Below are 14,603 nucleotides of genomic sequence, written 5' to 3' on the forward strand. Positions count from 1 at the left end.
GAAAGTGCAGGATGTATAGTGAGGCAGGGTAGGGGGCATGGGGGATGTGTACATACATACTCATGTACTGTTACTTAAATAAGCAATATCACTGTAGAGCTTTGGGGCCAAATATCGGTTGCATTATTACATTTATTCCAGCTGAGGGTCTGATACATAATGCTAATCAAAACATTTAATTTTGCAGGCAGAAGACTATACTCCTACAACATGACTGAAGTAGTGTCTTAGTAGCCTATTCAGCATACACTGTGCCATGAGTTCAAGAAGGCTTTGTGTGTGTGATCGATGATTACAGCATAGCTGACACTTAGAAACAGTGCTTTCCTACAGGTTTCATGGTAAAAGCTTTGTATCATGTAACCACTGAATACAGGGAGTCAAGTGTGAACAAGAGTGTGTGCTGGTGTACACATGTGTGTACAACACATCTGTTTATGCTCCTTTTCACAAACTTGTTACAGTATTTATTTACTTACTTAACTGATGATTTCAGGATTACCAGTTGATATAGTTATGCATGGAAAAAAAAACCACCATCACCACCGAACCTGTTTGTGGATAACATGACTGCAATGAGCAACCACACACCTTATATTGCTGACTCTGACCTTCTCTTTACCAAAATACAGGTATCCCTGTCACAGTTGAAAGGTAAGTCTCTTTTCCTTACTATAAGGCAGTAGGACAATGTTAAATGGTAAATACTGAAGTAAACGGATAGTAATGCATGTGTTTCTTAATGGTTTTTGTAAACTATTTGATAAATTGTTTTCTTCCGGCAACCATTTTAGTACATTCATGGCTGTGTCGTCACAAACAGCTCATGAAACTATTTCTATCACACCAATGTAGACAAAAAGATTAGGAATTATCAATGAAGCTGGGTAGGAATAAAAATTAGTGGCAAAATCAGTTATTCATGTGGAAAATCAAATATTGTCTCAAAAGCACATGAAGAGTGTACATTTACTTACCCTAATGTAGTTAGCATTTATGTAGGTACTCAGGGAGTCAGATGGATTTTTTGGATTCAAATACACTCTGCTTAGAGGATCTAAGAGCACAAGGAAGATGGAAATTGAAAAGAAAACCCATAATTAGAAGATTTCTAAAGAGGATCGAAGACTTGTTGAAGAAAATAATCTACTGTTATTCAGAGTTGTCAAGCACTAAAGAATTATGCATCAAATTCTTCCCTCCCTCAGTCACATGTTCTCATCTGACACAATTTGTCATGTGTACTACACTGGATGCACAATGCCAAAATACAGGAACATTTTCCTTCATGCTCTTCTTTCTTTCACGGTCTCATATGATCTAGCATGGCCTGGGGGCCAGTTCTGTTGAGTATAGTGCTGGGGGTTACTAAATCCCCACAAAGGAAGTTTTTGCTTACTTGTTTGTGATGACGTGATCTCCCATGTATTACCCTCTTGGAATTAAAGCCAGCAAATTCTCAATTACAGCGTGCAACAGAAAGGGATAAGAAGGGGAGGGACGTCCCTATGCCAAGGCTGTCTAGGGGCACACTTCGACTTTCTTCACACCTTTTCTGGAAAGATATCTCACTGTTGATAAAACCACATGGAAATATTTCTGTACTGAAAAAAAAACCAACTTCCCCCTTTTTTTTTTCATGGCCATTTGCTTAAATAATTAATTAGAATCAGCAGCTTTTTTACAGTGTACAGACACCTACTGGTTTGGAAATAGTCTCTGGATAGCTGCTTTGCTGAGTGCAATCTAGGCAATTCGTTCAAAGATACATACATGGATGCTGAACTGGACAGGTAAGAAAACACTATTTATTACATGGCCCTGCTGTTTACACAAGAAATATGTAATTAATGTACATATGCTGTAGCAAAAAAACTGGTATTTTGAGTCTTGCTTTTGGATTTCGTTTGTGACTTGTCATCCCGTTCCTCAGAACAAGATAAAACTTTTGCAAATCAAAGGAGGAGGAGGGATGATCCCAAACATACTTTATGAGCTTTTCCCACTGGAAAGATCACAAAAGCTTCTTGGACTGGAGTGGAGCTTTGCAGGACCCAGGCTGGTGTTTTGAATGTATGTTTCTTAAAATGTGCAAATGAATGTGAATGTTCAATTCAAAGTCTGTGCATGGAAGTCTTGTCTTCTGCATTAATAGCACAACATGAACCCTGGTTAGCTGCTGTTAACATTTCTTTGTACTAGCCTTTCCAAATTCTTCACTTAAAGCTTTTTCCCCCCCTTAACAATACGAGGACAGGAAACCTCTCATTCCTTTTCAGCACAGAGTGATTATTAGCCATTTCCACAAATGCCTCAGGCTACGTGGCCTTGAAAAAACACTCGCTTCCTCTAGCTCACACTGCCTCTGATTCTGGTGTAGCTTGACCCCTACCTTAAAAAACCTCTTCCAAGCAGACTCAACATCCAGTTTAATTACCATGTCTTGAGATAAATCCCTCTGTTACTAAGGAGCAGCTAAAACAGTTTCACAATTTCTGAGATCTCCTTCCAACTCCAATCACCGAAACAAGCACTGCTTCCAAATGGGAATATTTTATAAATTAACAGTCCTGAGCAGTTATGAAATAGGTAAGTGCTATAAACTCAGCTCTGAGATGAGGAAAACCTGAGCGCTGCTAAAGATCCAAAGCCACTAAGCAATCATCAGACACAACTGGAAGTAATTAGCCTCCTCCTGAATGACAAATACCTTGGAGGTAATAATCTTTTCCTCAAGGATAGCAAAGTCAGAGAGTCTGAAGCTACAGCAGAAAGACACAGATGGTGGCTGCAAGGCTGAATTCATCAACGTTTGTAAAGCATCTTGAAACACAGTAAGGCTGCTAAGCACTTATAATTACAAATAAAAAATGTCCTCTACAATTCTGACTGAAGCAAAAATACTGCTGTTTTCTTCCATGTATCCAGAAAGGCTGGAATAGCTCTCCCATTAGAGTAGAAAAAGCTTCCCCTAACTCAATCTTCAACAAATTAATATTGGCCTGAATTTACCAGCATGGATGAATAAGAGGTTGTTAAAGAGGGTGTAGCTTGGCCCCATGAAGCTGCCCGGTGCAGGGAAGGAGCTGGGCTATATGGTGGCACTGCAGGATAGCCTCCCCCTCTGCCATCAGTACTGGAGGTTCATCAACTCCATGAGCACCACTTTGTCATGAAGACCCAGGGCTCTGTCCCACTGCAAAGTCTGTATTTGTTGTGCGGTGGGTATGATGTGCTGTGGTTGTTTTTGTCTTCTTCAAATTCAACTGCTACTGTGTTCTGAATTCTTAGGGCATGGGTATGTTTGCATTTGTAGCATTTCCAAGATGTCCTTTGTTCCTCCTAGTCCAGTCCTAGCTGCCTTACCAAAAGCAGGACTGAAATACTGTGAGAAGGGCTGTCCTTAAGCCGTTTCTGGTTTATGAGCAGGAAAGGAAGATGAAAATTTTTTTGAGGCAGCTTGCTCTTACATTTGGAGCCCAAAAGATCATAAATCTTTTAGATATTGAAACATTCTGAAATTCCTCTAGGTCTATTTTGCCTGGTTTTCCTTGCAGTCTATAAATGAATTATAGATACTGGTATTATTTGGTAAACAATGTAATATGCAACGTGTAAGAATCACACCAGACTGCATTCCCAATCTCTGCCAGGTGGGGAATAGGCTATTAGACTTGCAAATAATACAAATGCCTGAAAAAAACTTACGTATAAACCACCTGTAAACTATACATGAGTTTTTAATCTCATCTGAATAATTCCCTGGGACTTCCAGTATAATGCAGGATTTCTAAAATGAAAACGTAACAGATTTTTATCATGGTGAGTGCATCTGCATTTTAAAACAGGTTCCAGCATTACAAAATAAAGTTTCATTCTTGCAAAGGGAACCTTTCTTATCAACTAAAAATAAAGTCTGCCTAATACCCACTTACATTTTTAACTCTGCGGTCTAACATAGCTCAATTATTTTAATACTGGCTATTTACAAATATTATAGATATTACGATATTGACAACCACAAATAGGACACATTTTGTCAATTCACCTGGGTATACCAAAACGCTTTGATGAACCCATGTTGAGTTCCTCTAAGATAAAACAGTTTCTATCCTTCTGCTCTGTAAATACAATTTTTTTTCTTTAGACTTTGGAAGCCTGCTAGTGATCCTATTGCCTTCATTAGGGAGCAGGACGGGACCAAACATGACTGTTGTTAGTCAGGACTGTAGTGCAAGCAAGCTTGAAAATTCTTAACATCAAGAGAACGGTTTTCCAGCCTCTGTCCATAAGCTTGCGTAATGAGTGCTTTGTTTGTATGATTTAGATTCACCTTCCCCCTCGCCTTCAGCTGGAGTGCCAGAGCCAGTTTTAGCGGAAGCACTTCGAGCAACAGCTTATGTGTTTGTGTGTCTGACCTGCCAAGTGCTTTCTACCTTCATGTTACTGTGAATCTGCTGTTCTGCCAAGAGTGTTTTCATGTAGGCTTTTGCCCTGAGGGTACACTTCAGGAAGGGGTGAGGAATGACACCCAGGTACCCAGGAAGTGTTGCACACACGAAGGCACCCACAGAATAGTGTTAAGCCACTTGCTGCTTTGTAAGCAAGTACCCACACATGTTGTGAAGCACCACGGGAATTCTGCTTCTGGTTTGAGGTGGAAAAGTGAGACAGGAAGGGGAAAAGACACAGGGCTTTGAAGCTGAGGTCCTACTGCGGGGACATGGAGGCTGCAGGAGACAAGCAGGCAAAGGTGAAGATGTGGAGTAAGAGGATGAGGAGGGAGCAGCAGGACTGATGTTCTGTCACAAGGATGTGATTGTGGTGAGAGACCGGGAAACGTGCGCAGGATGGGGAACCTGATCAGGAGTGAGAAATGCTGTAGGTGGATGGCAGAGGGAATGCAGCTGAAGATACGGAGCCGGGTTTGACAGGACCCATGAGTGGAGTCACAATCAAGAGGAAGGATGGAGAAACAGTGGTTTTAAGGAACTGTTTAGCCACTTACCTCTGATCATACACTGGTCCCTCGTTAGTTTTATTAGCATATTATTATAAAGCAATTAACAGAAAACTTAGAGAGGCATCCTAACTTGAGTGCTGGCTGTTATACAGCAATGGAAATATCTTTCATGGCAATGTAACATTTCCTACACTTTACAGTTTTCCATATAGCATAATTTTCATTAGGCTTTCATTTTATTTCATATGAGTGTGTCTGGCTGGGTAGTATCTATTAACATGAACCTGCCTTTGCGCACCCTGTCACAGAACTATCTCTCAGAAAACGAGACCATCCTCCACAGCACAGAGGGTGGAACTGGCAGGACTGGGCATTTTTAGGAGCTAATCCATCAGCTCAAACGTCACTTGTCACCACAGGTGCCCCGATTCAGGAGACACACCCAGCGCTGCGAATGGAAAAGCTGATGCGGGTGTACGAAGCAGTGGGTTGATATCATCCGAGCAGGAAACCAGGAAGGCTGTTCTATTTAATCACCCAAATCGTTTCCAAACCCTCTCAGACTGGGTGTGGGGTGTGCAAGTATTTATTGTGAGCATGTGCCTCAACCCTCAAAATACCTTCTTTGAAAAAGCCTGGTGCTAACACACAACAGACTTTTTGATTTCTGTCAAGGACGGTTACAAAGTGCCTGTCCGTGAGGAGCTGTGGTGCACACAGGCAGCACGCTTGAACTGAAAGTGTGCAGCGGAGTTAGCGGCACATCCCAGCTAACTGGAGGTGAAAACACAAAGGCATACTGGTTCTCAAAGCTCATCAGCATCAACCACAGCCCAGCTGTCATGTCCCAATTCAAAACACATGCTGCAGTGAAACAGGACTCATCGCATTTGCAAGGCGTCGCTGAAGGCGAACCTGGTGGTGGCTGAGGCAGCTCGAATGCCAGATGCTAAGGGAAGGGAGAAGTCCTTCCCAAAATCTGCCTGTCAGGCGGAGGGAGGCTTGGTGATATCCTGGCTCCACTGCAGCTGATGGCAAAAGTTCTGCTGTCGTCAAAGGGGTCAGAATTTCACCCTCCGTGTACATCCTGTTGACACTGGGCCAGGCTCTAAGGGATGCTGAATTTTCTGATTACTTGGTATGTAACTTGCATTCAGTTATTTGCTTGCTTTAATTCCCTTCAGCATTCCTCGATTGCACTCAGATGAACCCAGCTATTGGTTGCAGCAGATGAACTAACCTTGAAGACAACGGAAGTTTTACTGGGGGCCGAAGGGAAGCAAGGACTCCACACAAGAAGTTCCTTTCCCAGCTATGTATCACATTTCTGAGACTGATCTAGTGACTGAAGGCCATCAATATTCATTAATTTGACTGCACGGCCTGTGTATGATGTGAACAAATTACTGTCTCGCTGAGAGAAATCTTGTCATTTAAAGTGTGTGAATTTGCATGGCTAACATATAACACAGGCCTACAGGACATAACAGAGATGATTAGAAAGCAAATTTTTAGTTGACAGGGCATGCTGTCATTTTTAAAGTATTCTTCATTCCAAACCTAAGCAAAGGGTTATGTTTATAACTTTCTGTGGGAGTGCCTTCTGACATTTTGAATCAATCACTGAACTTTTTCACTTTGGTAATGTCAAAATTTATAAAAACTCAACTATTCATGTCTATATTTAGTGCAATGTTAAAACTTGAGCAATCCATTTTGAAACTGAACACAAAAAAAAAAGGTTAATAAAAGAGAAATTAAATATCTCATTATCCTCCAACAAATGTCATGAAAATAGTGGCATTTCAGATAAATGTGTATTTTGAAGGGAAACTATTCCACTGAAAAGTTTTCAATCACCTCTAATTATAAAACAAAGCAATTGTTACTTGGTCAGAAATAAAGAATTTGGGCCAACAAAAATACAGCAGCAGTACAGCAAAACAGTAACAAGTTTGCAGCAATGATGAGGAAGCACTGTGAGAGAGCAGTTTGCTTACTAAGGTAAACAAATTTCCACAAAGCCAATTGGCGCAAGAAAAAGCCCTAATGACAGAGGACTTACAAAGATGGAAGTCACTACAAGGATAGGATGCACTTGCTTTTTCAGTCTGGGGCACTGGACAGGATCTCAAGTGGCTTGACCCAAACAGAGGGAATTCAGTGCCTGTAAGACAGTGTGGGCTGTAATGGAGGCAGCAGCCTTGGTCCCCTCATCTTCCAGGTTGGGGGAGCTACTGCGAGGCATGGCAGGCCTCTCTCTACCCATCCGTTTGAGCTGTCCTCCAGAGAAAACCAGCATGCACCCAGGCTGCGGTTGGGAAGCTGCTGAAGTGTGTACCTACTAAGCATCCACTGCGAGTTCTGCATTTTCCAGTCCTACAGCACTGGGCTTTTGTTTTCTTTCTACATAGACTATAAATACACTTATGAATAGGTACACAGTGATCAAAGATAAAGACAGCTAGATTTTCACAGTAATACATACTCAAAGCAGGACTAAATGTCATAGTAGGAAACCATGGGCTAACTCACTTACTTGGCAAAATTGTTTTATAGCGGTTTTTAGTTCCATGACTCGGGATGTCAATTTCTTTGGGATCCACAAAATTCATTGGTATTTCCTATAAAAAATAAATTGAATCAGATTGGTGTTTCCAGAGGAGCCATGCAGGAAATTATCACCAGAAGGCCATCTGCTGTTACACAACTGTCTTTTGACATCAAAGTTATTAGGAAAAAAAGTAGTTCCCACCTCAAGCCTGTCAACACCCTTCCTTTAATAAACACAGGGAGTTGCATATTGAAAGGGTGACTTCCAAGGAACACTTCTGATTAAAAGCAAAGATTCTACAGGATTAGGAGAGGGGTTAAAATGTGCAATAGTTCTAGAAAAGAGGAGTTGAAAAGTGCAGTACCACAGCAGTAAAGCGCGACATTTTACATAACTGGGGGAGGAATTTTTAAAAATAATTAAATCTTCATACATGGCAAACATTTATTTTTTAATTTTATGCAAACCCCTTAACACTATCAAAGATCTCACTTGATTTTTCTAGAAACTACTAGAATGAAGTGCCTTAGTCTTTTGCATTCAGTGACTCAAAAGTGTAATAAAAATCTAAAGCCCTTTCTCTTGGTTCTCTTATTAATCTTTTAGTGACTGATCTGCAGTCTTCTTTAAATATGCAAGTAAATAATGTTACAGTTTGCTTGAAGCTCCGAAATATACAAATTATAAACTCCCGATCAACTTAAAATTACTGTTTTTCAAATTGTTTGTCAGCATGAAAAGTAAAAATCCTTCAATTTTTCATGGAACAAAATGTTTAACTTCATCTAACAGAGGGAAGAATAACTTTGATTTTGAGGTTCTGAGACACTGTTAGTGTTCTTACATGTGAATAAAAACAACCCTTTGAAAATGGCAAGGTGACACACGTAGGTTGTGGGTTTTTTTCTCCCTGACTGTGGGGGATGTTTTACCAACCAAAACAATCTAGCAAAATCACAAAAAATGCTTCAGTTGGCTCAAATCTTCATTTTGTACTGATTTTTTTTTTTTGGCCACCATTATTTAAATTATTTTGGGTAAGCTGGAATTTGGTCTTCAGTAAATGAATACTTCTACTTAAAAGCACAGTCATTACCAGAGCCTTGAAAACTTCATTGCTAGCCTGGGACATTTATCCAGAGACAGTGGCATATTAAATAATTGCCTCTTAAAGACACATAGGCACATGAGGAGGCATAAAAGGTATGTTCCTACCCTATTCAGTGCAAACCTCCTTTGACTTGTGTCACTGGAAAATTTACTTAAGGATTTTTCTCCAAAATCAGCTGGTTTCTAACTCCGCTGGCGCAGGCCTGCCCAGGACTTTGGCATGGATGGGATGCATGGCCACCATCCTTCAGACCCAAGCTCTGCTCCTGCCCAGCATGACTGGCTGCTGCAGGGTTTTTCAGAGGAACAGGGATCAGGCCCCTAACAGCTTGCCAAGGATGCACCCAACAGCAGATCTTTACATGGGTTCACCAAGCATGAGAAGCTACCCTCTTTCTTTTCTGGCTGAAGAGAAGATGAAGTGAAGTAAATCTAGACAGGTCACAATGGTTCCCAACTTGGTTTCTGAACATCTTACTACATGGGGCTGCAATTTCTGCGTTGGTTTTTATTTTTCTACCTTCTCTGCCATAAGCCCATGTGTTTAGTGGACCTTCTTTATTATTCCTCTCTCCCTCAGTTTCTTCCTCGGTCTCTCCCTTGCTCTTCAGCTGATTCCTCAAAAGAACGACTTGCTGCCTCTCATTTCAGGCCAGCCCAAGTGCTGCTGCTAAGATACACCTTCCTTGCGGGTACTTCACCCAGTCCTTTTTCAGCTCCCTGCACAGCCATCCATAGGATGCCTGTGCTATGCGCAGGATCTTCTCACTTGTAAGACCCTATTCCTGAATAAAACTCATCCTCATTCCTTCAGGTCAAACCACCTCACTTCTGTCCTGCCTCTTATGCCCCTTCCCCCTCCATGAAACTACAAAATGAGGTCCCACACCTGCCTCATACTCACCTCTGACTCTTACCCCTTCCCAGAGGAGACCTCTGTGAGATCCTTCCCCTCAGCCGTTGGGCTCTGAAATGTCCTAACAGGTGCTGGCATGGGTTGGCAGCTGACCTAGAGCTTCCCTGGTTCAGTTTTGGTGTAGTATAAACACCACCACTACATGGCTTCTGAAAGGTTTCCCTGCTGACCTATATACTAACTGAGAAAGAGCAACACATGAAGCCTGTGTTTAATGGGATCTACGTCTGTCATCTACAGAGACTGGAAAAAGATGCACCAGGAAGGGTCCTCCGCCTGCGCTGTAAGAGGCAGTGGTCAGTGGGGCTCTTCCAGCTGCCTGGCTGTCTCCCTCTCCATGCCTGCTGAAATTTTAAAATAGTTCATCAGTTGGCAAGTTACTGACAAGACACAGAAATGCCACTGAGTGGAAAACAGAAATGCATTTCTCTGGGCCAACAAAGTCAATTAATAATATTAATCACTTACATCCTGTAAACACTTTCTAAACAGTGGGCTCCTCCCAGTAGTAAGTACTTGTGTGGCCAAGGGCACAGACAGAAATCTGACAGTACACCATGGATCACAGCCACAGACAAGTCACGCTGAAACTGACTGTGAAAAGCAAGAGATTATTCCAGAAAAAAAAAAAAAAATTAGGATATTATGAGGATCATGCTCCTGCTGACGTGGGAGAAAATAAGCCCAGCAGATACCAAATAGCATGAACATCAGCAAATCAGCATACAAAGCCTGTAGCTATGTAGGCAATGTATATCGATTTGTTTTATTAAACATATACAAATATTCTATGTAATTTATTACAAGTAATGCATAAGCTGCATTCATGTGCTCAGCTGCATGCATGCAGCTATAGATGCACATGCATTATATACCTTTGTTCGGCTATTTCACCTCTCTGGGCGATACCCTTCTAATAACAGCTCATCTGGATCACATCAGCCTTTAAATACTACAACTGCTCATACACTTGAAGATCTGGGATTTGGGTTTCTGAAAGCACTCAAGAAAATGTGGAGAAATTTAGGAAAATTCAGACAGATATTTATTATACCCATCCCTCAGTTTTTATGAGAACCAAATTTTATAGATTTAACAACCTGATATTTTCCCATGCAGGACTCTATTTTCTGACATTCCAGTATTTTGGGAATAATGAACTCTTCTGTTTTGTCACCAACTTCAGACATTCTGTCTTTTGAATGGTATCAGCTCAGGCTAAAGATGAAGTACATGGTGGGCAATTCAGGTTTCTTCCTCCTTGCAAATCAGGTATATTCTGCCAAGTAAAAGTACCGCCTTTTTGTCAGCATTTAAAAAAAACCCCAAACCCAGCTCTTTTTTATTAGTAAATATTATGGAAAAATATTTTGATGGTAACTTTTACAATCTTTACATCTTTTACAATAAAAGAGTAAAGTTAATGCCCCCTTAATTGTTAATTTAAAAAAATGTTAATTAAAGAACTAAAAATAAACCCAAGCTGCTCATATTTCAGTTTTCCATCGAAAACTTTGATAATTTCTCCACTTCTTGCACACTTGGAAGGTTTTCATGGGAACTAATTGTTTTAGTCTCAAGAAGACTGTCTCACTGTATTTCTCCAGCTAGTTAAAACAAGCTGAGTGAGCAGAGTGAGTGAGGGTTATATATTGCGTTCTTTGCATGCCTGAAGTTCCTACTGAAGCTATTCTCTGCAGCAAGGAAGATATTAAGCAGATGCTGTTCAACAGCTTCATCTTAAATCACATTTTAAAAAATGGTTTAGAAACCGAATAGACAAATCCTGACCTTTTCAATAAAATTCTGTGAAAACACTGAATGGCCAAAGTCTCATTTTGCCCCCACTAAGTGACACATAAAATGTGAGTCTCCATTGCCCCAAAGACATGCATGGATGCTGTGTGAGAGGATTCTACAGAGTTGCCAAGTTGTGTGTACAAACTGTCTCCTAACATGGAGGACTTCAGGCACGATGAGGTTGTTTCTTCTAGCTTTCTTGCCGAAGCAGCAGAACGGCAAAGAACTGATGGCCTAACCAGTGGTAAAAGTGGGTTGGGTGCTTATAGTCTTTTTCCATGTACACTGTCTGACCAATTTTTGTTAAAATAACTAAGGGATTTATTTGTCTTAAGCAAAGGACTTTTACTATAAACCCTGGCTTTTTAAAGGTGAATAAAAGGACTGCTTCACAGGATGCAGTTATTCATAATGAAAAACTATTTTTACAGTAAGATGGCACTCATCATCTAGTCTACTGATTTACATGCACAAATTGAAACCAAAATGAAACCCGAGGGATCACGTGCTCTGGAATGCTTAAGAATCGTTTGTTTCTCTTTGTTAGACCTGTAGTACAATCAAGGGATTATATAAGTCTGCCTGCTCTTAAATGCATTGTTAGGATACACATTTCTGTGTGTCTCTATTTATTAAATTTGAGCTATTAAACAAGTCTTAAGAAGCTTTGATCAATTAGTTTAGTTTGCTAACGAGTTGTAAAAGCTCAAAAAGTTAGGCTAAGTTTGGGTTGGGCAGGTGGTTATGCTAGGTTCCTCCTCTCTGGTACCCTCTGATAGCTGTTGGTAACCAGGCACCTGAGGGAACCAGAATGGGACAAAATGTTCTTTGTATTGCACTGGTCACCCGATACTGTTCTTTTAACATGAAAAAACATGAATAATCTCTCCATATTCACTTTCTCCTTGCCATCATGATTTTATAGGCTACTGCTGGAGCCTCTCACAGTATCTTTTCTAGGTAGAAGAGTTCTTGTCTATTTAGTGCCTCCTGATACAGAAGCTGGTCTAGTCTGTGATGACATTCATCATATTTCTGTATGTGCTTCGAGGTGGAGAGCTCAGAGCAGCAGGCAGCTGTGAACACAGCATAGATTGTTCCAATGCCACAACGGTGTGTTCTGTAATATTCTCTAGTTCTTTTCTCAAGATTCTTAGCTTTGTATTTCAGAACTCATCAAAATATACAAAACCCAAATGCATTACATTTTATTTAGCAATGCTGAATCTCCTCTGCCTCACCACCATCATAAAGTTCTTCTGTAATTTCTTTGGTCCATTTTTAATTTTACTACCCTCGTTAATTCAGTGTCATCATCATCAAATTGCCACCTTATTATTCGTTCCCTTTTCCAGATGACTTAAGAGCATCTTGGTCAGTATCAGCTCTAGAACAGATGCCTCTGGGACTTCACTGGTGACCTCCTTTCATTCTGAGAAGCAACCAATCCTTCCGGTGCTACACGGTGTTGATTATTCCCCACTGTATTGCATCTGTTCATATGTCTATTGGCTTCTTTCTTTATTATAGTTCCTTGCAATTTATCTGGTTTAGACATCAGATTTCTAGGCCTGCAGTTCTCTGGATGTCTTCTGGAGCCCTTCTGAAAAACTTCTGTTACCTCTGGCCCTCTGATTCCTCAGCTGCTAGGGCCCAAGTGCTAGGTTACACCTGCCCAGTTAATACATCAATAATTGCATATATGAACTCCTTTAGGATTCCTGGGTGAATACTAATCATTCCACTAATGTTTCAGTATCAGACAGATCCTCCAGTGACTTGTTTGAATCTACTCCTGTCCCAGAGGTAGGAAATTCCTTAAGTTCTTCTATGGTCAACACAGATGCAAATAATGTAGTCACATCTCTCCTATTGCTTCATCTTCTCCAAATCCCTTTTCTACCCTTTTGAACATCTATTGATCCTTGCATTTTTTGGCAGGCTTTATGCTTTTGATCTATTTAAAAATAAAGTTGTGAGGTTGGTTTTTTTAATTCAAAACCTTTTTTGTTCTGTCTTACTCAGTTTTTACATTCAACTGACTTCAGTTTATGCTCTGTTCTATTCCCCTTGTAAAGAGCGTTTCCTTATTTCTGATAACCTCCTTCATCTGGCTGTTTCACAATACCAGTCTTTTTGAGGTCTTCTTAAAGTAATATGTAATAATGTGATTTCCCTGAGTGAGTTTTTCTGCTCTGACTTGTTTTTAGATGGTCACTGTCTTCGTTTTAGATTCTTATCCTTTTTAATATTAAATGCACTTACAGGACACTTCAGGTTTTTCAGTCTTGAGTACATTAGGCTTGCTGTATGGAGTGCTTGTGGAAGATATTTTGGACTGACTGTGGGGTGTCCCTGACTGCTCCAGAAAGTCATTTATAGTGACTAAAAGTTTAGTCTTCATATTGCAAACATGCGTGATGTTTACATGGGAATAAAACATTAATGTGTTTTCTGTCATCATAGCCTTTGTGTTCTCTGTGAAACTGTCACAGTGTTGCTGTTTGTACTGTAGCTCTAACACAACATTTATCCTGCCTATGAATGGGACTTCAAACTGAGAGGAATGTGTATTATCCATGGGTATAACTGGCTGACTTACCTGTCTTTAGTCCATAAACGTAAAACAACCCCTTGAAACTATCCAATCTGCCCTTTGGAAATGAGTTGTACCTTGACATTAAAGCGTTGCCCAATTATCTTCCCTTGCAGTTTCTGTTGTGCCAATTACGTCAAAAATCCTCATTTAAAGCTTGCTGTTAAACTCACCATGAATTCTGTTTGAAGTAAATGAGAACATGCAACTGCGTCTCGAAGCTGCTGCCGTGTCAGGACGCGGCCGGCTGACTGTAGGTACTCCATCGCTACTTTTTCTCGTGGGGTTGGCACAGCGACGAAAGGTTCCACACTTCCCAAACTGCTCATATCCAAAGTCAGTGAGACATTGGATCCTCGTCTGTGTTAGAAAATAATTAAAAGAGTTATATTAGATATGTGTTACTATAAGTCTCATGCAGCTGACTTTGAGTTGTTTATGCACCCTAAAGCTGTGAGAACGGCCAGAGTTAAACCACAATGAACAAATTCATCAACTTTTCACATTTCTACAAGAAAATAGGGCTGGATTCAGCAACACCTCTGGGAAGTGAAAATAGAAATAAAGTACACTTCTGTGTGCTTGGTATGAGTGCTACTCTTTTTATTGCTTTCTCCAAGAACGCTTAAGAAAACAGTCTTTTTTTCGTACTTTCAACCCATCG

The 14,603-nt window shown here is 40.5% G+C and overlaps 1 protein-coding gene across 1 annotated transcript in view; it reads right to left on the reverse strand.

Moving 5' to 3' along the window:
- The window catches only part of PTPRR (protein tyrosine phosphatase, receptor type, R), a 75,676-nt gene that overhangs the window by 20,101 nt on the left and 40,972 nt on the right, over positions 1 to 14,603 (reverse strand). Inside the window, exons 5-7 of the mRNA XM_010151177.1 lie at positions 14,113 to 14,299; positions 7,503 to 7,587; positions 978 to 1,057 (exon numbers count right to left, since the gene is read on the reverse strand). Coding sequence (XP_010149479.1) covers positions 978 to 1,057; positions 7,503 to 7,587; positions 14,113 to 14,299 — 352 coding nt within the window. The remainder of the gene's footprint in view (positions 1 to 977; positions 1,058 to 7,502; positions 7,588 to 14,112; positions 14,300 to 14,603) is intronic.

This window comes from Eurypyga helias, unplaced genomic scaffold, assembly GCF_000690775.1.
Source record: "Eurypyga helias isolate BGI_N326 unplaced genomic scaffold, ASM69077v1 scaffold31184, whole genome shotgun sequence".
NCBI lineage: Eukaryota > Metazoa > Chordata > Aves > Eurypygiformes > Eurypygidae > Eurypyga > Eurypyga helias.